The sequence below is a fragment of the Ceratotherium simum genome, chromosome 7 (assembly GCF_057802395.1).
Source record: "Ceratotherium simum simum isolate JZ-2026a chromosome 7, ASM5780239v1, whole genome shotgun sequence".
NCBI classification, from domain to species: Eukaryota; Metazoa; Chordata; class Mammalia; order Perissodactyla; family Rhinocerotidae; genus Ceratotherium; species Ceratotherium simum.
The window spans coordinates 68,102,750-68,124,912 of NC_141906.1; the positions used below are offsets into that span (position 1 = coordinate 68,102,750).

At 54.4% G+C, this 22,163-nt stretch overlaps 1 protein-coding gene across 1 annotated transcript in view; it reads right to left on the reverse strand.

Annotated features, from left to right (window-relative positions):
• The window catches only part of DSCAML1 (DS cell adhesion molecule like 1), a 347,767-nt gene that overhangs the window by 66,556 nt on the left and 259,048 nt on the right, over positions 1–22,163 (reverse strand). Inside the window, exons 6-11 of the mRNA XM_087433751.1 lie at positions 20,470–20,745; positions 17,532–17,828; positions 15,532–15,804; positions 6,206–6,484; positions 5,676–5,795; positions 4,612–4,788 (exon numbers count right to left, since the gene is read on the reverse strand). Of these exons, the coding sequence (XP_087289877.1) occupies positions 4,612–4,788; positions 5,676–5,795; positions 6,206–6,484; positions 15,532–15,804; positions 17,532–17,828; positions 20,470–20,745 (1,422 nt within the window). The remainder of the gene's footprint in view (positions 1–4,611; positions 4,789–5,675; positions 5,796–6,205; positions 6,485–15,531; positions 15,805–17,531; positions 17,829–20,469; positions 20,746–22,163) is intronic.

The following is a 22,163-nucleotide window of genomic DNA, read 5'->3' on the forward strand; positions in this document are numbered from 1 at the left end:
CCATGCACACCGCTAGAATCACAGATTGTCCGAGCTGGAAGGGACCTTGGGATCAGCTAGTGCCTAGATTTTACTCCAGGCCTCTTATGGTACAGATGAGGAAACCGAGACCCAGAGAAGGGAAGGGACAGCTCCTGGATGATTCCCAGTGAGTCATAGAGCCAGGACCAGTATCTAGTCTTCTGACTCTGGGTCTGTGCTCTTTCCACCAAACCATGAGTCCACAGAGGTAAGGTCCAGTTTCAGCTGGGACTGTATCACCCAATGACCTTGATCCAGGGCCTTACCTTTTCTGAGAAGAAGCTATTGCCTGCTGACCTCACAGACAAGATATGGGAAGAGCTTTGTAAACTGTCGGGTGCTGTACTTGTGATGGTAGCTAGGCTGGGCTATAGGCTCAGGCCCTCATGGGCTCAGCTCAGCTCACACCAACATCTGCGGGTCAGGGAGGAGTGGGGGCCAGTCCCATCTGGTTGGTTGCCAGTAAGGATGTCCAGGGACTTGGAAAATCACTTGCCCACTCTAACACACCCTTGGCACCCTGGGGCCCGGAGGAAAGGTTCTAAATGGCAAGTCTCCAAGAACCTGCTCTGGAATCCCGACCCCATCAGACCCCTGGGCTCCTGGCACTCTGGTTCTAGAGTCAACTCTACATGGAAAACCTTTAGCTTCCAAAGCCCACAAGCACCTCACATTCCATCCTCCCCATGCATCCTCCCTTCAGTCTCCACTGGATACCCTAAGTCCCCACCTTACCAGAAGACAGGCATGGACCTTCCTGCCTCCATGCCCTTGCTATGCTTTTTCTCACACTGGAATGGAGTGACCTTTACCCCATTGATTCCTGTCAGAATCCTCTCACCCTCAAGTTCTTCTTAGAGACCACTGCTGTGGAGGAGCTTTCCCTGACACTCCCTTATTCACCTCCAAAGTTAAACTTGATTCCTCCATCCCCGATATTCTTTCTATCACCTTGTTTGTACCTTTTTAAGGCTCTTATCATCTTGTGTATTCTAGTTGTTTTGGGTATATGTCTATCTCATCTTCAAGATTCTAAATTTTCTGAGAACAGCAACTCTGTCTTACTCATCACTAGATTTTCAGCACCGAAAACTGATTGCTAATGATTTGTGACTGTATTTTGTGCCAAGTACTGTGTTAATTGCTGTAAGTGCATCTCATTTAAACCTTACCAACGAGTAAAAAGCATCATAATTCCATACTTACAGAGATCATTATCCAAGATCCCACAGCTATCAAGTGTCAGAGCTGGAATTTGAACCTAGGTCCATCTGGTTCTAAAGTCTGTGCTCTTAGCCACAGAGTTTTATTGACCTATTTAGCGAGTGCTCAGTGAGCATCTGTTGGGTTATCACTGGAAACCATCAGAGTCAATGGTGTAGATACTCCCCAACAGAGGCCGACCACAAATAACCAGTTGGACACTTGAATGCTTTCTATGATGTACGTCCCTTTGATACATTTACTTTACTACTTCTACTTGGCTAAAGAGGGGATTAAGTTCAGTTTGCCTTCTAAGAGGTCACAAAAGTGTGAGGTCTGACAAGGTGGAGCCGTATTGGGTGAACATTTTCCTGAGTGTGTTAGAGGCATTGAGGAGAGCCTTGAAATTGGCTTTGCAAGTGGTAGGTCTTTCTGCGGCCAGCTCTGGAAGGGGATGCGGGGGAGTGTTGGCAGTGTGGATGTTGGAGATGGACTAAAGGATGACTAAGAATGGCTTTGCCCCAGCAATCCCATTGGTAACCCACACGCCCAGGTCCTAAAGGTCCTTCCACACCTTCCTGTGCCCTGTCAGTTGAACTGAGTGGGGTAGTGTGGGGAGGTTGAGGGAGAATGAAGGAGGGAAAGGGCAGAGCAGGCAGGGGGAGGATGTGTAAGGAGAGGAGCTGAGGGTGGGTTACCTGGAGCACTATGCCTGCGTGAAAGCAGCAGGAGGCAGAACGAAAGTTCCCAACCACCTCGCACCCTCTCAACACTGTCACATTGTCACAAGAGCATCTTCTGGCAGCCAGATACCGTGTAGCATTATTTAGGCTGCCGCAGAAGAGCAGTCAGACCCTCCAACCCTAGACAGAGGGCCTGCCCGTGCTCAATCCTCTACACTGACTGCCCTCTGGCCTCAAATGCCCCGGCCCTGCTCCTCCTCTCCTGCTGGCATTTGGGGTGGCATAGGGGCCTCTAGCATGGCTGGGCAGGTCATTGGGGAGAGTGGGGCTGGAATAGAAGGGGGCATTTGTGACAGAAAACGGGTGAGGAAAAGGCCATTTGTGAGGAAAAGGCCACCTGAGGTAGCACACGTGTGTGAGGGTTTGGACCCCGAGTGTGCTGGGGGTATGTGAGAGCACAGCTGGAAGGCAGCCTGTGGGATGAGGGCTGTGGGAGGAAGGGAGCAGGGAGCGAGGAGCCAGGGGTGCAGACAGGCTGTGTGAGGAAGGGCTGAGAGACACTGTGTAGACAGTGTGTGAGGGAGGTGTGGTGAGTGGGAAAACATGACCCGGAGGTGTTTGTGAGACAAAGCAGATGTAAGAAAGGAGTGTGCACATGCCTTGCTCTGGAAGGAAGCAGAGGAAAATGACAAGGCAGCTGAAATTAGGACAAGGGGAGGAAAGGAAGGAACAAGGTCCAGATTCTGCCCACAAGTACGAGATTGCCTCATTCCCTAAGGAAGAGGGGGGCCAGAGGTTGACACCACCGTGAGTGTGTGTGTGTGACTTCGTGTTGCATGAGTGCACGAGGCTGCCCTGGATTTACAAAATGTGCTTTCTCCAAATAGCTCAGAGTGTTTCATAGCTGCCTCCTGGGCTGTGAAGCAAAGACGGCACAGAAAAATGCAGGCCCAGAGAGGTGAAGTGACTCGCCCAGGGTCCCCCAGGACAGCCTGACGTGAACTGTGTCCTCACACACATCCCACCTCCTGACCTCTGCGTCGCCCGTCACCCAGGGCCCCTTCATCTCCACAGAGAAACCACGTGTCCCCAAGCCACAGCCACATTTGCTCAGTGGAATCCCCTAACTTAGAGAAAAAGAGCAAAGGCAGAAAAAAAAAACAAGTCTGCGAGTTTGGGCTCATCTCTCCCTCTGAGAGTGGGGAGATAAGGATCAGACACCAAGGATGGTTCCACAAGGTGCCTGCTCTTCCTCTCGCCTCACGCGGGCAGAATTAGCGGAGTCCTCCCCGGCTGAGGGATGTAGATTGATTGCCTGGCTTTATTAAGGACAAAGTGCTTTTTGATAGTGCGAGGGAAGTAGCTCCCCAGGGTGGGGATTCCGGCTCGGAGCTCCCTGAGCATCGATTGCTGATTGCCGGGGCTTCCCCGCCTTGGGCTGAGCTGAACACGGGCTTGGCAAGCGATAAAGGAGCTATGATTCTTACAGGAGGGAGCTCCGGGGAGCGGCTGGGCAGACCGCACACTGGGCACTGCTCTCAGCAGCCTTTCCTACACCTGGCCCTGGAGGGACTACCACTAAGAGTAACGATTCCAGTGGCTAAATCTTTGACGGCCTACTGGGTGCCAGTTACCATACTGGCTGCTTGACACATATCATCTGACTTACCGCTGATAAACATAATGGGTCAGGCACTATTAGGATTCTCATATTCTACATCAGGAAAACGAGGCACAGTGAGGCCAAGGAAACTCATCAAGGTCACAGTAATTACAACATGGCGCCCAGATTCACACTTGGCTTGGTCAGATGCAAAAACTCAGGCTCTTACTGCTGTCCTCCATGGCCCATGGTCCTTTTTCTGACCTAGGGTCAGACGGACACTCTCCTGACGTGATTCCTGGGTGGCCATTACACAGACACCTAAGAGTGTAGAGGGCTAGGCTCTCCTAGTAGGACTGTCTGTGTGTGATTAACAGAATTCAGGGATGTTCTGTGCTTCCAAGGCTGTTGAGGCCGGCTCTGTGTCTGGGGATTTAGAAGCCATAGATAGAGCACCAAGTTATAATGAGTTTTACTGCTCTTTCGGCTTTTCCAAAGCATCTTCCCCTTTCTGTGATTTGTTCCTGTGTTATTCACAACAATTTTGTGGGGTGGGTGGGCTGGGAATGAACCTCTAGCGCAGGTGAGAAAAGTGGAGCCTGGAGAGGTGAAGTGATGGCCCAGAGTCACAGAGCTCCTTAGATAGATCTGGAATTGGAACCTGGGTTTTCTGCCCATTGGCCTTTCCCCTACATTGTGTAATAAGGTATCCCCCTTTCTAAGCCACAAACAGGTTATACACTAGCAGGTGTATATTAAGTAACAGAAATAAATTGTTTGATCTGACTATGAAGATGGAATTGCCAACCTACAGAGCAAAGTAAACGGGGTGTCACATGATACTCTAGGACAGCAAATCATGAGCTTATCATGACTGGAAGGTGGTGGGTTGGGGCCGTTCAGGGTGAGGCCATTGTTTTAGATGAGAGTGATTTTGAATCCCCCATCCAAGGGCCCCAAGCCCACTTCTGGCTAGGAATCCTTCCTGCCTCCCCTTCGCAGATGGAACAATGGAAACCAAGCAAGGAGGCAGGGTGAGTGCAGAGATGGGCCTTGGCCTGTGTCGGGCGTGCTGGGGGGCCACATAGGGGCAGGACTCACTCTTGACAGTGAGGAACATGGACTTGCTGATGTCGGTGCCCACGCCGTTGCTGGCCTGGCAGAGGTAGTAGCCGATGTCCTCTTCCAGGACGTGGCGGATCAGCAGCGAGCTGTTGGGCAGGATCTGGATGCGGCCGGTGAGGGGCACTGGGTGGTACTGCTGGGGGTTCCCGCTCCCTGGAGGGAGGCAGCCGTTAGGAGGGCTGGTGTCTAGGCTAGGGAGCAAGCTGGGGAGGATTGGAGTGGCCCGAGGAATGGCCCTGACACCTTTCTCTTGCCAATCTAGGGCCATTTTGTAGCATCCCCAAAGTGCTGGGAGCCCACACAGCTCCTGTTGGGCAACAGGAAAGATCTTCCCAGAGATCTGGCCCTGCCCCAGTTCTGAGGTAAGGAGATGGAGTTGGGGGCCTCAGCTCAGTGCCCACCTGGCACTGAGCTCCTTTGGGGTGAAGTCCTCAGAGAGGAAGAAAGAGTTGTCTTTGGGCCACTTGGCAACAGGCAAAGGGAAGATTGAACCATCAAAGGGCAGTTGCCTGGCCTTAGGCAGCCAGGCCCGGGAAAGAGGCCAACCTCCTCCAAAGGGGGCTTTGTGGTACCCCCTCCCATTCCCCCAGTGTCAGCAACAGATATGGTCTGGGATAAGAAGTTGGCATGGGGCTTAGTCAGATACCAAATGCATCCGTGGGATGAAGTTGGGCTCCAAGAAGGACCAAGATCCCAGAATAGGTTGACTGGTGAGAAGCAGGGGCCAATGAGGCTCTGGGACCCCAGGGAAGGGTGGGGAAAGCAGATATACGCTGAGTTCTAGGGCTGGAGGGGGAGGGGAGAGGTCAATCTGTGGGGACAAGAGGAAATCCAGAGTCAGCATGACAGCTGTCCCTGGTCCACAGACCCTGAGGGTGACTGAAGATGACCTTCAGATCTGGGGTCCCCTTAAAACTCAGAACCCAGGGTTCCCACCCAGGGCTAGGAGTTGTGTGTAGGGAATAGGCCCCATGTCCCAACAGCATCCTCCCCTCCCCCCCCCGGTCCTGCTCAGAGATGCTGGCTGGCCAGGGGCTTACCCTTGGCATGCTTCCACATGACCTTGGGTGGGGGGTAGCCGTCCACTGAGCAGTTGAGCACACCAGCTTTGCCATAGATGCCATCCTGGTTGTTGGGCTGCACCACGAAGCGAGGGGGAACTGCAGCAAGAGGGGAGGTAGGGAGAAACAGATTGTCTCAGTCTCTGATACATCTTCTGGGGCTTTGGGCACCTTCCATTCAATGTTAGCCCTGCCTGGATCATTATAAAGTTGGGAGAGGCAGCTCCGAAACCCAAGATGTCAAGAGCTTTTGCAGAGTACTGGGCTGGGAGTTGGGAGTTGAGTTCCAGTTCTGACTTTGCCAGCAACTAACAGAGCAAGTGTCTTCCCCTCTCAGGGCCTCAGTTTCCTGGCCTGGAAAGTAAGAGGTTCGCATCTCTTGATCTTTAAGGCCCTGCTGGAGCCAATCTTGCATCAGGCTGTGACTCAAACCAGAAATCTAGGGAGACCGTTTTAGCAGCAGAGCAAGCTGGCCCCTCCCTCCCCACCGCCGGCCTGTCTCTGCTCACCGCGCACGATGAGCTGGCGCTCCCTGCTCACGGTGGCCGCTGCATTGCTGGCAATGCACGTGTAGTTGCCGTTGTGCTTGAGGGAGACGCTGGAGATCTGCAGGGAGCTCATGAATTCCTTGCTCTCGATGGTCACGCCCGAGCCTGAGATGATCACCTGTCCGTCCTTCCTCCAGGTGATGCGGATGGGCATGTCCCCCGAGGACACCACGCAGGGGATGTAGAGCAGCTGGCCGATGGAGGCAGGCGGGAACTCGAAGGGCTGGATTAGAGGGGGCACTGGGAAGGCAAGGGGATGCTGCTGTCAGGCCCCCTACCGGCCCCAGCCTGGCCAGCAGCACTGCCTCACCTTTGGGTGCCTCCTGACCCTGGGCTGGGCTGTCAGCAGAGTTCCCCCAGGCACTGGTGCCTTGTTCTCCTATATGTGCAGAATCTCTTGGGGTGCCCCACCATTGTCCCCTGGTTCTCATCCCTCTGCCAACACAGGCCTGGACCTACTGTCTCTATTCAGGGCCAAGGCTGGGCTACATTAGTCCTGACCTTCAGGTTTGTCCTGGAACTTGAATAGTGATGACTCACATGCTTCTTGACTCCTATCTGCCCACTGACACACTGCTCAACTTTCACACCAACTTCTCTGCGCCTCCTCGGCAGACCTGTGCCCACTTTCTCATCCCAGAGACGCACCTCACAACTCTCTGGGGGCCTGGGACGGATAGAGATGATGTGCCCAGATGGCAGGGGAGGAAGGCCAACACTGAGACTTCACCCACGCACGCCCCAGAGCTGCTCATCTAAAACCACAGTGCTGTTCTCTGTCTCCTCCTGCAGAGGTCCCATCAGCTACCTCAGTCCTTTCCATCATCACCAAGTGTTAGGAGAGGTGAGTGGAAGCTCCCATCACTGGTTGTTTCAGTTCTTTACACACATCATCTTTCTGAATCCTCCCACCAATAATGTGATGTGAGCGTAAATGTCTCTGTATTACAGATGAGAAAACTGAGGTTCAGAGTGGAGAAGTAATTTGCTCTAGGTCGCCTGGCTCATAAGAGGTGACAGTGGGATTTGAGATCTGACCTGTTTGCCTCTCTCCCTTATGCTGCCTGGTTGCCTTTCTGGGAAAGCCCCAAATGTGCGCAGACCAGAGACCTGTTTATCTCATAAGTGAGCTCCCCTTGGGTGACATGAAAGAGCAGAGAGAGAGAGAGAGAGAGAGAGCCCTGTCATTTTTGCAACACCTAGTCGGTTAGACTCATTGGGCTAAGCATCATTCACACAGCCTCCCCCCCAGGAATCCCCGCCCTAGCCCCCGCCCACTGCCCACATCTCAGCTCCTGGAGGTCCTGTCTGGAGACTGAGCAGCTGTGAGAGGGCTCCTCCTTTCTCAGCTCTGGCTAGAGCATCAGCCATTATCTTTATGATAACTCAATTAGGCCACAGTGACTTCCCCAGCAAGTGGGGAGAGAAGAGAGAGAAGGAGACAGACAATTAGCTTAACAAGGATGAGCACCCAGTAGATGAGATCTCCTTTCTGCAGTCAAATAATTAAATTACAAGGCTGTCCACAGTCCTCTGGCCTTCTCCCAGGCACCAGCCCCACCCCTCCTGGAAGCCTGCTGCTCTCCACCCTAGGCCCACCTAGAGTGGCCACAGCGGGGGACAAGCCCTGAGGGGAAAGGATGGATGGCATCCTATGCATGCCCAAGGCTCTCCCTGTACCCTAAGGTTTTTAGGGCTCAGTAGGAGCTGCCCCTGGGGAGTGGCCAGGTGTGGACATGGAAAAACCCTTGGTAGCCCTTTGGATCCCTGAGAAAAATCTTGATCAAGAGCTCTAGGTTCAGAGGAAGCGACATTTAGGAGGGATGTCCTCCATGACCTATGAGATGAGAGCCACACCCTTAACTGACCTTCCCAAAGTCATCTCCCACCTTACCCTTCACTCTGGCCACAGGGGCTCCATCAGTGCACCACGAACGCCCACAGCGCCAAGCCTCAGCCCACGCCTGGGTGAACACAGCTGGGCGTTTGTCCTTCCTTATCTCCCACCATGTGTGCTCCTGGCCCAAAGGCTGGCTTTTGACCCATCTTATTCCAGATCCACCTGGGCCCAAATCCAGGTCCTAAGTCCAGCCAGGTTTCCTGGGGCTTGGGTCACTGTCCAGATCTCCCCATCCCACTCTCTGGCTGCCTCTGTTCCCTGGGTTGAGGCCTTGCCCCTAGTATTCTGAGTGGTTTGCTGGGCCTTAGAGATCTCCAGATAGATTTCTCTGGAACCCTGACTCTAGTATTGGCCCAACACCCACTACTAAGACTTCCCAGAGATCCCTCTGTTGGGCTCTGCTGATCTCCACCCCTCCCCAACCCCCCTTTTTGGTGCCTACATCAGATCAAGGTCTTGGGCCTCCGTGGACTTTTTGATTGAATTGTTGCAGAGACCCAGGTCTGCCACCCAGTTTGTTTCCTGAGGCTTAGCAGAACCAATTCTGGTCCAGTCCTCCTTCCCCTAAAGGCCCAAAGCTAGAGCCTGGCAGGCCTCATGGGAAACGCCTCCTTATCCTTTCAGACCCTGCTCCAATGCCGCCTCTTCTGTGAAGCCTGCCCTCCTCCTGCACAGCCCTGCAGCACCTGGTACTATAACTAGGACTTATTTACCTGGCAAGTTGTAGGAGCCCGATAAACGCCTGTCGGATGAGTAAATGAATGAACATGTCTGGATATCATTTCCTGGTTCACCTTAGAAGTTTACCTGTGAGGTGGGCAAGGGGCGCGGAGAGCACAAGGTGGAGGTTCATCCAGAAAAAGAGGGGGGCTCTACGCTGTTCCTCAAGATGCTGTATTTATGCTATGGAATGTTGGAGTGGGGAGCTTCTCCCTTGGTCCTTCCTGGGGGTCAGGCCCTTGCTGTCCTAGCACCACAGCTGGCTCCTTTCATATGAGTCTTGTGGACATTTGAACGTGGCCAAGGGGAGAGTCTCAGCAGTGACGAAGGGCTGCAGAGGAGGACGTGTGGGCAAAGCAAGGAGCTGGAGGTTCTGCCTAGGGAGGAGAGGGCTGAGGGGTTATCACATCTGGAGGGCCATGCCCTGGGGATGTGTGGTCAGGCACCACTCTTCCATTGAGGACAGAGCAAGTGGGAGCGATAGATTGAAATTAGGCAGGAAATTTAATTCAGGCAGGGGAAGACTGTCTCTCTCAGTAAGAAGGGATTTAGAGAATGGAACAAGTTACTAAGGCAGGTTAATTCATTAATTAACTAATTCATCTAATATTTATGAAATGCCTGCTCTGCGAAGGCATTATGCTCCGCGTGGGCTGGGGAAAGTAGAAACATGCTTAAAATACAGATAGAACCTCCAGGAGCTTATCATTTGCTAGGGAAGCTGAGATATTTCCCTCAATGATTATTGAACCACCACCACCTGAATAGACAGAAGTTGAACTCAGAGCAGAGAGAGGTGTCATCTAGTTGGGTGACCACAGCTTCATGGAGGAGGTGGAATTTGGACCGAGAGTTAAAGGACACACATGCTTTAAAAAATATGTCGGGGGGAGAGAGAAGGAAAGGCTGAGCCAAGAGGCAAAGGCGACCTAAGGGCTGTCATTCTGTTCCAGTCTTCAGGAATAACATTGATGGCTACTTGAGAGGCCACTGAAGGAGAGAGCAGCCAACAACCATCTTAGGGGTTGGACATTCACCTGGGCCGGCCAGAGCTCTCTAGAGCGCTGACCCGTGGGAGACAGACAGCCCAGAGATCCAAGACAGGCTCCTGGCTCCCCTGCACCCTCAACTCCTGCTGCAGGTGGACAGCCCAGGTGTGATGCTCTGGTTGATAATTGTCCCCTGAGGAATTCTTTGGTGGGAGTTCTAGGGGCCAGAGCTGCTCACAGAATTCCCCAGGTCCAGGCCAGCATTCTGACCACCCCATAATCCAGGGACATGAGACAGCCTGGAGGGAGAAGAAAGCCTAGGGATCCTGGCTCCTTCACGGCCTCTCGCAGTACTAGGAGGGCTGTGAGCGGGAGGCTCCATGAAGCAGGATGTGGAGGCTCTGTGAGGTGTGTGTGGGCAGCTGCCCAGATGTGGGGCTGCTTGCTGACCTGTCAGTCAGTGGGGTCTTCCCCAGTGCTCAGAGGCGGACACAGGCTAGTTGAATGTGTGTGTGTCCATTTCCACCTCCTTAGGAGCTGGGGGCTTTGACCACCTCCATCATGGTGATGACCAGGGGCCTCTTTAGTGTGGATTGCAGCCCACCAGGGCTCCCTTCCCACCCCTGAGTCCTGGCATTTCCCCAGCACACAGCCTGAATGTAGGGGGCACAAATGCCACGTACTCCAGGGACTTCTCTTTGGAATCCCTGCTCTGGCCACAGTCATCTTTGGCAAGAGGGCAACTCAGTCAGCTTCAAGGGAGGCAGGGTCGGAGCAAGGCACCGCAGTGGCGAAGAGGCCAGAAGATGGAGTGGCTGAGAAGATACAGCAGTTGTGGCAGGCCAGGAGGTGTCTGGCCACCATAGAGCCTTTACGGCCACTTGTTTGGGAGTGTTGCGCGAGGAGGGTGTGCTGACCACCAGCCCAGCCCATAAATGCTTCACGGTGTCTCTCGTCATCTGTCCTGGAGACTGAGCCTTTTTATTTACTGCAGCTGTTTCACAGGGGGTGGGCACTGTGGGGAGCTGAGCCTCCCCGCCCGTGCAGCCTGGAGCTGGGGAAAGAGCCCTGCCTGGGAGCCTGGATGCCTGGGTTCCAGACTCCGCTATCCATGCTGGTGACTACGGGCAAGCCACCTCCCCACCACCACGCTGCCTCTGCCTCTGCGCCTGTTTCCTCATCTGAAAAATGGAGGAGTTGGACCAAGTAATCTCTAAACCCTGATGCTGATTTTCCAGTTATAACAAGTCTAATATTTTAGGAATGATAACTTACTTCAGTTTTTTCTTACTCAACTCTGTCTTCTCAGGAAGGCCTTCCCTGACCACCTTATATAAAATTGCAAGCCATTCTCCCCTCCCCTTGGCTCTCTCATCCCCACGCCTTATCTAACATGGGACATCTTTTATGCATTATCCATGTCTCCCCCGGAATGGAGGCTCCCTGAGGGCAGGGATCTTTGTCTGTCTGGAGCATAGCTGTATTCATAGAACAGTGCCTGGAATATAGCGGGTGCACAGGGAATGCCACTCAATGAATAAATAGATGCTGCTGCTGCTTCGTTGTCATCATCATCCATCAGCGTCATGATCACCAGCAGCATCTTGAGCCCCGTCTGTCCGATAAGGAGGATGGTTGCTCCCATGTTCCCAGCACCCTCTGCTCAGGAACAGGGCTGTTGGCAGCAGCTTCCTTGTTGCTGCCCGCCCCCAATACAGTTGGGCAATCTGCCCCTAGAACCTGTTATGCCCCCTTCCTGTGGATTCCAGTGAGTTCCTTCCAAACCTCCACCTCTGCCAATAGCAGGCATTTGGCCAGGTGGCTGGCTCTTTCTTAAGCCCCACGATCATAGAAACCCCCAACCCATTCACTAGGGTGGAAGGGGGCCTCTTCCAAAGGCACCAAGCACACGGCAGGGGCTGGTTTGAGCTATGAGGAAAGAATGAGGATGGGTGGGGAGAGTGAGGGTGCTTCTGTGAGTGTGTGTGCGTGTGTGTCCTCTTCTGTTTGCTCTCTACAGGGATCTGGCACTACCTCATAGTCCTGGCCTTGCTAAACATGGGCAGAAAGCCCCTCATGCCCTTGTTTTGGCTCCAGAGGCCCTCAGAGGCTCAGATGTGGGATGGAGATGTTCCCTCACTGAGCCAACGCCAAGGATCCCCAGTTGCAGCCCTGCCTTTCTTAGTTAATTTAACATTCAGCCTGCGTGCCCAGAGATGCTTTTATGCTACATTATTTTTCAGCTACAGGGGGCCCTAAAGACACCAAATCTAGGTTGATCTATGTGCCCTCCTCTTAGCATCCTGCCAAGGATCTCTCCGGATGCCCAGAGACCAGCACTTGCCTTGCCCGCAGCCTGGCTCTCTCCTGCCAGTCGGTGTCACCTGCACTGAAGCCCAGGCAGCCCTTGAAGCATCCTTAACCTTCTCTCGCCTTGGTCCCTCCCAACCTACTGGGCCACAGCAGGCCTATTTGGGCAATATTTCATATGGTACCACCTGCAGCCTCCTTTTGTGGCTCAGGAATGTTCCCTTACAGGAGGATACAGACAGAGGAATCACTTGTGTATACGTAACTGCCAGCATGCATGTATGTGAGTGTGTGCAAGTGTGCACAGGCTAATGTGTGTACATTTGTTGCATGTACATGCATATAGTGTGCACCAATGTGTACATGCATGTGGACTCATGCACAGGTCTCTGCACATGTGTGTACATGCATGTGCATTGCATATCTGGTGTGTTCTGCCCTTAGCTCTGTGTTTGAAAAATTCATCAGAAGACATGCAGTCCCAGAAGGAATGGAGTCAGCAGCTGTTTTTCCAGCTCATGGAGCAGTACGGATTTTTGCCCTGCCCTGCCCTGCCCACGAAGCCTTGGCCCCACAGAGAGATGGGGCCGGGGAGGGGGAATGACTTCCAACTGGTCTCAAGCTTCTAGTGCCCTGCCCACCCCTACCTCACCCTTACTACACTCCAGCAGCCTCCTGTCTGCTCTGCTCCTCTGGGTGGGACACACGTCCCAGCCAGGCAGTAGGAGTGGGCTCTAGAGTGCTACCCCAGGGCCCGTCCCTTCCTCCCCCAAAGTCAGGGCCCCTTTCCACGCCCAGGGGCACCTCCTCCACCCTCCTCTTTGAGTAGCTCTTGGAACAGCACATCAGCTAATCAAGCAGCGTGCTCATAATCAGCTCTGATGGGTTCTTCTGCAAAAGCGCATTCTAATGAGGTGGGGAGAGGGAGCTGGGAGAGAGCCGGGATGAAGGACTTGAGCGTTCAGAGTGGCGGGGGCACGGGGTCCCAGAACCCCGCACACAAATGCTGTTTCTCGGTCTGGAGAGAAAACAGGCGATGACACCCATTCCAGGGCTGGATTTTCAGACCCTGAGGATGGGGAAGGGGGAATGTGTGCGCACACACCTGCACACCGAACACACATACCCCTGCCTTAGGAAGGCCAAGCTTATGCTGGGTGCTGGGAGACACATGTGCCTGGTGCACGGGCTCTGTCCTCTAGGATCTCTCTCTCTCTCTCACACATTCACACACACACACACACGCACGCACACACGCACACCCCCACCCCATCCCTGGGCTCTGGAGACACTGTCGCTCAGCACAATCACAACAGGCCGAGCGAGTCACTGAGACGGAATGCATCAGATTCAATTCATTAGGACTGATCGCTCCCTGAATGGGGTTGAATAATTGATGAGCAGAAGCAGCTTTCAGGATGTTCTGTGTACTCCGAGGCTCGCTGGAGCCGTTATTTTTTTAAGCCGACAAACCCGGCCAAATGCTCACTGGTGCGGGTGGGCAGAGGGAGTAGAGCAAAGGTTAGATGTTTTAATACGTGATGTTTACACTGTAAACTCTCCGTCCACTGCTTGTAACGGAAACGGATACAGGCAGCCCACGATGCCCGGAGCGGGGAGGCAGGCTGCTCTGTATTTCAGGGCCACCAAGCTGAGGATGTGGCCTAGGGGTTGTGAGGTTCCTGCCGGCACTAGGACCCTGGGCTGGGCAGAGGCATTAGGCTGAGAAGGTGGCCAGGATGCCCCTCAGCCTGGCTGGGGTGCAGCAGTGGGGGGCAGGAGGCAGATGCTGTAAGGGTCTCCTCTCTCCTCCCCATGGCTGAGATGGCCATATCCCCCCCAGTTCTTGGGGCTCAAAGCCAGGCTTCCCAGTAAGTCACTCCAACCCCGACGACTGTCTCAGTTTCAGTTCAAGAAACACTCATTGTCTGGCACTGTGACAGGTGGTGAGTGCACAAGGATGCATGTGACACAGCCCCTGTGTACCGATGAGGGTGAGCCCGGGTGACAAAGAGCACGAGAGAGAAATGCTGACCCAGCCGTTTGCTGCTACCGTTCAGTTTTTCCAGCTGTCCCCCAGACACTTCCACATGGATGTCCCCTCATTGCCACATGCTGATGAGGCCAAAACCAAATGCAGCGTGTGGCTCCCCAAACTTGTCCATCTCCCAGACCTCCCTCACCCTGTCCGCAAGGCCTCCATTCAACCCTGCCTTCAGTCTTGGAGCAAAGAAGAAATCAGGAGTCAGGGACGCCCTGGGGCCTTCCCTGTGCGCCAGGGCCCCTTCCAGGCCCACACTCCTCTGCTTTTCTTCGTTCCCATGGGCCCCAGTGTGCAGGCTAGCTTTCCTCTCCTGGTTCCTGACTCCCTCTCTGGTGATCCCGGAAGATCTCTTGCTTTATTCCTGGGGTGGAGCGCAAACGTTCCTCCTCCCAGCCTGCCCTTCCCCCGGCTCTGGGTCACTCCTGGTTAGAGTCCAGGGCCTGGAGTTAGACAGACCTGGGAAAAATTCTGATTCCAGATGACAATTTAGTTAACTCTTCTGTGCCTCAGCTTTCTGCCCTGGAAATTGGGGATAAAACTGTAGCCACCTTAGATGAGCGGGCAGTGGTGGGGTGAAATGAAACAGTGCGTGTAGGGCGTCTAGCACCATGACTGGTGTGTGGTAGCCCCTCCACAATTACATCTGCCACCCTGCTCTCACCCACTGCCCAGTCTCCAGGCCTATCAGTTCCCAAGAATGTATTTGGGGGGGATCTGCACATACCTGCACACCCCAGAACCAAGGGGACAGCTGTCATTTACTCACGCACTCATTGATTTGCTCGTTTATATTCATTCATTCATTTAATCCACATTTACTGAATGGCTACCATGTAGCAGGCACTGTGCTGAGTGCCCCTGCACAGAACACAGACCTCACCCAGGTGAGCGCCAAGGGCCTGAGAGGGTGGATGTTTTTAAGCACCCTCGCCTCCTCTTGTTGGTCTCTGGTGGCCCCGGCTGAGTTCTTGGTGGCTCCATGCTGACAGCAGGAGACTGATATAGCCTGCCATCTCTGACCTGGGCCTCTTGCCTAGAAGGTGACCTGGCTCTTCTTTGTGTGTCACTGGCCCCTCATGCCCCTGGGGTCACTGCTGCCATGTCCTGCAGCCCATAGAGGGAACCTGTGTATGAGGTACTCACAGCCTTCTTGTGTCCTCCACAATCTTCCACCCTGCCTGCTTTCTCCCACATACCACGTCCAGGCCCTCTCTTCCTTACCCTTCTACTCTCTCAGGCGTGCCTGCTGCTGCCTGAGCGGCCGGCTGGAGAGGGACCCACAGTCTTGGATGACCGGTGGGCTCCGGTTCTGGAGGAGGCTTACCTTTGACGGCCACGTGGACACTCTGGCTGATGGAGAGCTGGGGCTGGATGAGGACGCTGCACAGGTACTCCCCCTCGTCCATGCCCTTCTGCACGTCAGTCAGCTTGAGGGTCCCGTTCTCGAACACCACCTGGCGGTGGTTGTCGGGCAGCAGCAGGGCGTCCTTGTACCACTTGATGGAGTAGTAGGGGTAGCCGATGACCCTGCAGTTGATAAGGGTGTCCCGCCCCGCGACCGCTGTGATGTTCCTCATCGCCCGGATGCTGGGAGGGCCTGGGCGGGTCAGGAGGGAAGAGGAGGAAGAGAGGAGGAGGAAGTGGTGTGGTTAGCCAGAGACAGCCAGGCACTGCCCTGTGATGCTCTTCTCAGTTGCTTGGCCTCTGAAACTACCATGGAAATTTGGTGGGGGGTGGGGGGTGGGGGTGGGGAGGGAGAGAACTTTATTACAAGGCTAAAGGCAGAGGCTGGAACTGGGGACACAGGTGCTCTCTCCAGGACTCTCTGTAACTAGTTTCAAATAGTTGCAAACAGACATGTTCCACTCATGCCTGGGGCAAGAATCCATTCCCCGAATGGGATGGGGTGTGGGAGCAAACTGAAGCCTCACCAAGAAATGCCTGGGATTTGGGAGGGCGAGTCCTCATTGACGAGGAAATTAAGATTTTTGGGTTAAAATGGAAATGTGGAGATTTTGTTATTTTCATTCGACTTGCTCATAACGGTCTTGTACCAAAAAGGATCTTATACACATTAAATATTTAAAGACAATAGGAAGGTCTTCATTGGATGAGTTGATGATTTTCTTTCAACAGGTAAATGTGTTTTGTGGGTCCCTGAGAAGGGACTATAAATGGGGCGCTCTGATCACACTGGCTGGGGGGAGGGAGTGTCATCAGTTGGGTCACTGGGCAGACGGCAATGTGGGAGTGGTACAGGGGCTCAGAGGCCAGCAGGCAGGGACAGTGCTGAAGTGGGAACCAGAAACTCGGGGCTTCAGGTTCCCCACCCAGTAGATGAAGGGCTGGACCAGGGAATCTCCAGGACCCTGCAGCTCTGCCCGCTTCCAATTCAGAGGAGAGGGCAGGAGGGTGGCCAAATGAGAGGCCACATTTCTCATGTGGGGTTGGAGATGCAGCATAGGTGAATTTAACATGAAGCCCCCGCTCCCCTTCCCTACCCCCATGGTAGCCACCAGCACCCCTGGACCAGCGCCCCTTCCCTCTTCCTCCCCTGCTCCTCCTCTGCCTGTGGGTCAGGGGTCACTGGTAGGGTCAGATGAGGACCAGGCTGACCCCACAGGGCTGCAAAGAGCTTCAGAGGAGACTGTTCTCACCACAGTGACTTGGAGAACTGAGACATGGGGATGATGACCTCGAGAACTCCTTCCCCCATTCTCGAGGTGCCTGCCTTGGGCCACCCCCTCCCAGCCTGAGCCCCCTACTCTTGATGGCTTGAACCTTGTGGGGCAGGAGGAGGATGGCAGATTGGGAGAAGATGATGCCCGGGCTCCTGGCTGCTTCACCTCCTGGAGCATTTGGGGGACAGCTCAGTGGGAGGACTCTGGGAGCACAGCTCTGGCGGATACCCCCTCAAAGCTCAAGCCTGGCCTCGCTCCCCTCTCCATCCTTGTCCTCGCAAGGCTCTAGTGGGGCTGGTGGATGCTAGTGGGGTGCTTGGTGTACTTGGGGCCAGAGAGGTTTGATGGGGAGGAATAGGTGGGGGGGCAGGTCAGATTGCGGGAGGGGAGAAGGGGGAGGAGGCAGGGGTGGGAATGCAATGGGGGGTGAGCTGTACCAGACACACACATACACATACACACACAAGCATGGATGATGGGACTTGTGGAGGGCAGGGAAAAAGGGGAGAAAGAGGAGAGAGACCTCTACTGAAATCAAAATGACAATCAATAATAAGCACTAATCACCACAAGAATAATGATCACCACAGAGATGGCAAAGGAACTCAAAAGCCTATTCTGATATTTAAATGTAGACAGGCACCTCTTACGTTTATTCGCGCCTGATATTCAGCACTGCCCACCGAGTTCCGCGCTGTGCACCGGTACACGCCCCCGTCGCGGATCTGGGGGCCCGTGACGTTCATGTGGCTGATGGTGGTGCCGTCGGACATGGTGTACTGGTTGGTGCGGTGGCTTCCGTCCCGCACAATGGGCTCGTCATCCAGGGCCCAGGTGACGGTGGGGGGCGGGGCGCCCTTGGCTGCACACATCAGCGAGAACTGCTCCCCGGGGTTGACCACCTTCTCACTGAAGGACGAGACGATGCGGGGCGTGCCGTCTGCAGGGAGCGAGGAGCCCCCTTCAGGGTCACCGAGCCGTGGAAAGACCGTCCCTCCAGGCCACCCCACCCCAGCATGGGGAGGAGGGAAAGCAGTAGCCATAATAATAATAATAATAAACTTTCACATCCATCAATTCTTGTGCTATCCACAAGACCCTGTGAGGTGCCAACTACTACTGCACATGAATTAAGACTCCTGATTTGGGCTGGCCCGGTGGCTTAGCGGTTAAGTGCGCGCGCTCCGCTACTGGCGGCCCGGGTTCGGATCCTGGGCGCGCACCGACGCACCGCTTCTCCGGCCTCAGCGTGGCCGCGTCCCACATACAGCAACTAGAAGGATGTGCAACTATGACATACAACTATCTACTGGGGCTTTGGGAAAAAAAGGAGGAGGATTGGCAATAGATCTTAGTTAGCTCAGAGCTGGTCTTCAGCAAAAAAAGAGGAGGATTAGCACAGATGTTAGCTCAGGGCTGATCTTCCTCACAAAAATAAAAAAAATAAAAGACTCCTGATTTGAATCCTCCCCCAACCACTTGTTAGCTCTGTGTCTTTTGGCAAGTTACTTAACCTCTCTGAGTCTTTCCATTTCTTATCTGTGGAGGATGGAGATAATGGGGATAATGAGTATACCTTCCTCATACCCATGCTGTGAGGATTAAATGAATTAATGCAGTAAAGATGCTTAGCACAGCACTTCGCAGGTGCTTAATAAATGTTAGCTCCCCTCAACTTCTTCTTTTCCGCCTCTTTCTCCCCCCTTTATTAATAAAGACACAGAGGCTCAGAGGTTAACTATGCTGTGGAACAAGGACCTGACCGGGCCAGACCTGCCGAGTCAGACTCCAGTTCTCACTCCAGCAGGAGCGGGTGGTAGCCCTGTTAACAAAAAGCCTGAAGTTGGCGGCTTAAAATGCATGCTGCCCAGGGCAGTGGTGGTGAGGGGTCTGTGGCTGGGCCTTAAGTCTTGGCTGACCGAATAACCTTGTACAAGACAATTAACCCCCGTGCCCCAGCGTCCTCACGTGGAATGGCAGGGATGTAATTATTAACCCTGGCCATTCTTCTACACGGGATTGTTGTAAAGGATTAAAACAGGCATTCAATACTTTAAAAAGTAAAAAACCAAAACAAACATAGGAAAGAAAGGAAGGCAAATGTAACATGGCATTCTACACCCCACCCACACTTCACACCAAAATGCTGATGTGAATAGAGACTCGGCCAGTCTGCCAGCCCTGCCCCCATTTCTGGGGGAGACCCTTATGTAAAACCTGGGGAGAGCCTGGTGCCTGGCAGAGCCTGGGACTGCTCACCAGAGGCCACTGCCTTTAGCCCCTCCTCTCCCTTTCTCTGTGCCCTCCATTTCTGGCTGTCCCTCCCTCCCCACTCTCCCCTGCTACCTGCCCCATTTTCTGGGAGCCTGCTCTCTACTGGCCATCAATGGCTGCCCTCTCAGAGAGAAAATATGCTGGGTAGGGGGTGGTCTGCTCCTGGGTGGGGAGCTGTTCAGATAGGGGGGGCCCCTCAGATGAAAGGCACCCATTTCAACTAGGCTGTGCCTGGCTGGTGTGCTCCTCATTGTGAAGAGAGACCAGGGATCTGGCGGAATAACAGGCGGTAGGGCTGAGGGAGGGGCAGTCTGCTGGGCACTGCCCTCAGGGCGAGGGATGAGGGCTTAGGTTCCATGGATGCCCAGCTCCCACGTCCACCTCCCAAGGGATGAGGACCCGTAGGCCATGACAGGTAGACCCATGTGGGAGCCTGATAGCTGGGGGCTGCCTGGGTTTGGTGTCTTTGTTACTGCAGTGAAAAATCCTTGGAAGCAATAGGATTGTTTTGTTTTGTTTCAGTAGCAACAAAGGAGCTGGGAAACCACTAAATTTGTTGGTAAGAATAGGGCCTCTGCTAACCCCGACTGTATCTTTGTGCAAATAGGAAAAAGGTGCCACTTCTGTGGGGTCACAGCCTGGTGCCAAGGCTCACAGCGTGGCAAGTGAAGTGCAAGCTGGATTTCAGTCCTTACTCACCCTCTTGGTTGGGCACTGTGTGTAGTGAACAACCTGAACAACCATACACAGATATGCTGAATGAGGAACCCCAGGTCACGGCAGCTTTAGGGAGAGAGAAGCAGGCAGAAACCCGGGTCTGTGGTAAGAAACAGGGCCTGCTATGAAGAGGCCTCAGGTAGGGAGAGGATTCAAAAGTCCAGAGGCTCTTGGAACTCTTCCAGGAAGGGAAGGGCCTCTGGGAGATGGAAAACCTTTGAAATCCTAAAGAAGACCCCTTTAGTAGTGAAGTCCTAGTAATTTCGGTGAGCAGAGGAAATGCAGTATGATAGTTAAGGGACCTGAGTTCAAATCTCAGCTCTGTCCCTTGGGCAGAGCTGTGTGACCTCGGGCAAGCAACCAAAGCCTCAGTTTCCTCGACTGCAAAACAGGTAACACTGAAAAAAAAAGCATCTCCACACGGGGTTCTCGGGAGGATGAAATGAGAGAGTGCATCTGCCTGGTGTGCAGTAAGCGCTGGATAAATGCCTCCCATCAAGAGGGGAGGGAGGGAGCCTGGGGTAGGGCACCTCTTGGCGGGGCTTTGAGAATCCCAAGCCCACCCCTCCCTCCAGGCCACTCCGGCTCACCCTCGAGCACGATGATGGCGAAGTCCTGGGCGGTCTGGGCCTTGCGGGTGGCAAAGCACTGGTAGGCTCCCGAGTGGCTCTTCTGGGCGGAGGTGATGAGCAGGGTCTCGTTGCTGAGCCCGCGGATGGAGATGGCCTCGTTGGGCAGCACCAGCTCGGTGTTGCGGTACCAGCGGAGGGTGAACTCTGGGGAGCCGGTCAGGGCACAGGAGAGGATGACCGTGCTGCCGATGCCGGTCTTCAGCTTCTTTGGTGTCAGGGTCACATGAAGGGGGTCTGGGCCGGCCCGGGAGAGGTGAGGGGCAACGGAGGAGAAAAAGAAACGAAAAGGGGCTTACTGTGGGTGGAGTGTGGCTGGGGGTGGGCTGTGGTCACAAAAGGCCCTGGGAGTCTGGATGCCCTGGTTCTGTCTGCAGACTCCTTGTGTGGGGGACTGGGACTAGTGCATGCCCCTCTCTAGACCTCGGTTTACTCATCTGTTAAATGGCGGGCCAGGAGATCGCTCCGCACGTCTTGTTATGATGGCCTGTGCTTTCTCGATGCGTGTCCCTCACCTGGGTGGGGCTGTGACGCTCCCTTCAACTTATAAGGAAGACAGAGCTTGGCCAGCTCCTCGTCCTCCCCGTCACCCACTCTGAAACCAGGGAGGCACCCTTGGCCCCGCCTCCTGCCTCCCAGACCCATACAGATAACCAGTCGCTACCTTCTGCTGGGCTGACTTCCTTTATATGCGCCAGTCTGCTCCTGCTCTTCATCCCACCGCCCCTGCCCTGCTGCAGGCCCGCAGCTCCCGGCCTGGACCCTCGCAGTACCCTCCTCCCTGCCTCCCTTCTCCCTGTATCCCTCTATCCCTCCTCCACGCTGCAGCTGGCCACTGCCCTGCTCAGAACTTCCACGGCACCCAACAACTCAGTGTGGCATTCAAGGCCATCGAGGCCCTTGGGGACCTGACCCCTCCTTCTGTTGTCATCTCAGCTGCACAGCAACCTGCCTGTGCAACCTGCTCGTGCCCCAGAGCCTCTGCCTAGAGCTCTCTTTGTTTCCTTTGCCTAATTCCTGCTCATCCTTCACACTGAGTTCAAGCCATCTCCTCCAGGAAGCCTTCCTGGACATCACTTCCCTTCCAGGCTGGGTTAAGGACCCCTCTTCTGGGCCTCTCTGTGTGTAACTGACACCACTCTAAGCACGCCGTCTTTTAATCCCCTCTTTGTGTCTGTCTCTTGCTCTGGACTGTGAGCCACGTGAAAGCAGGGCGGTGTCTCTCATCTTTCTCTCCCTACCGCTGCCTGAGTCATGTTTATTGATTGTCTGGCTGGCTGGTGACCAGCCTCAAGCCGGCCTCTCTCCCTTGATCTCCATGGGCTTGGGCCTCTATATAAGAGGCTGAGGGCTGCAGGAGCCTGGGACCCCCGAGGAGGCAGCCTGCAGGAGAGGGAGACTGCAGGCCTGGCTGGGTGGGGTGCAGTCAAAGCACAGGATTCGATTCACACTCGGCTCTCCCTGCTCACTCCCAGAGCCTCTGCCCACTGCCTAGGAAATGTCAGAGCACAATGAGGCGGGTGGCGTCCTGCTTATCCTAGTCACCAGCCAGGGATCCAAGGGCTCTGCCTGCCAGCCGCTCTCAACTCGCTGCCCCGCATGGGCTTGGTGGCAGGATGGGCCGGAGCTTGGTGGCAGAATGGAGGGGTGGGTAT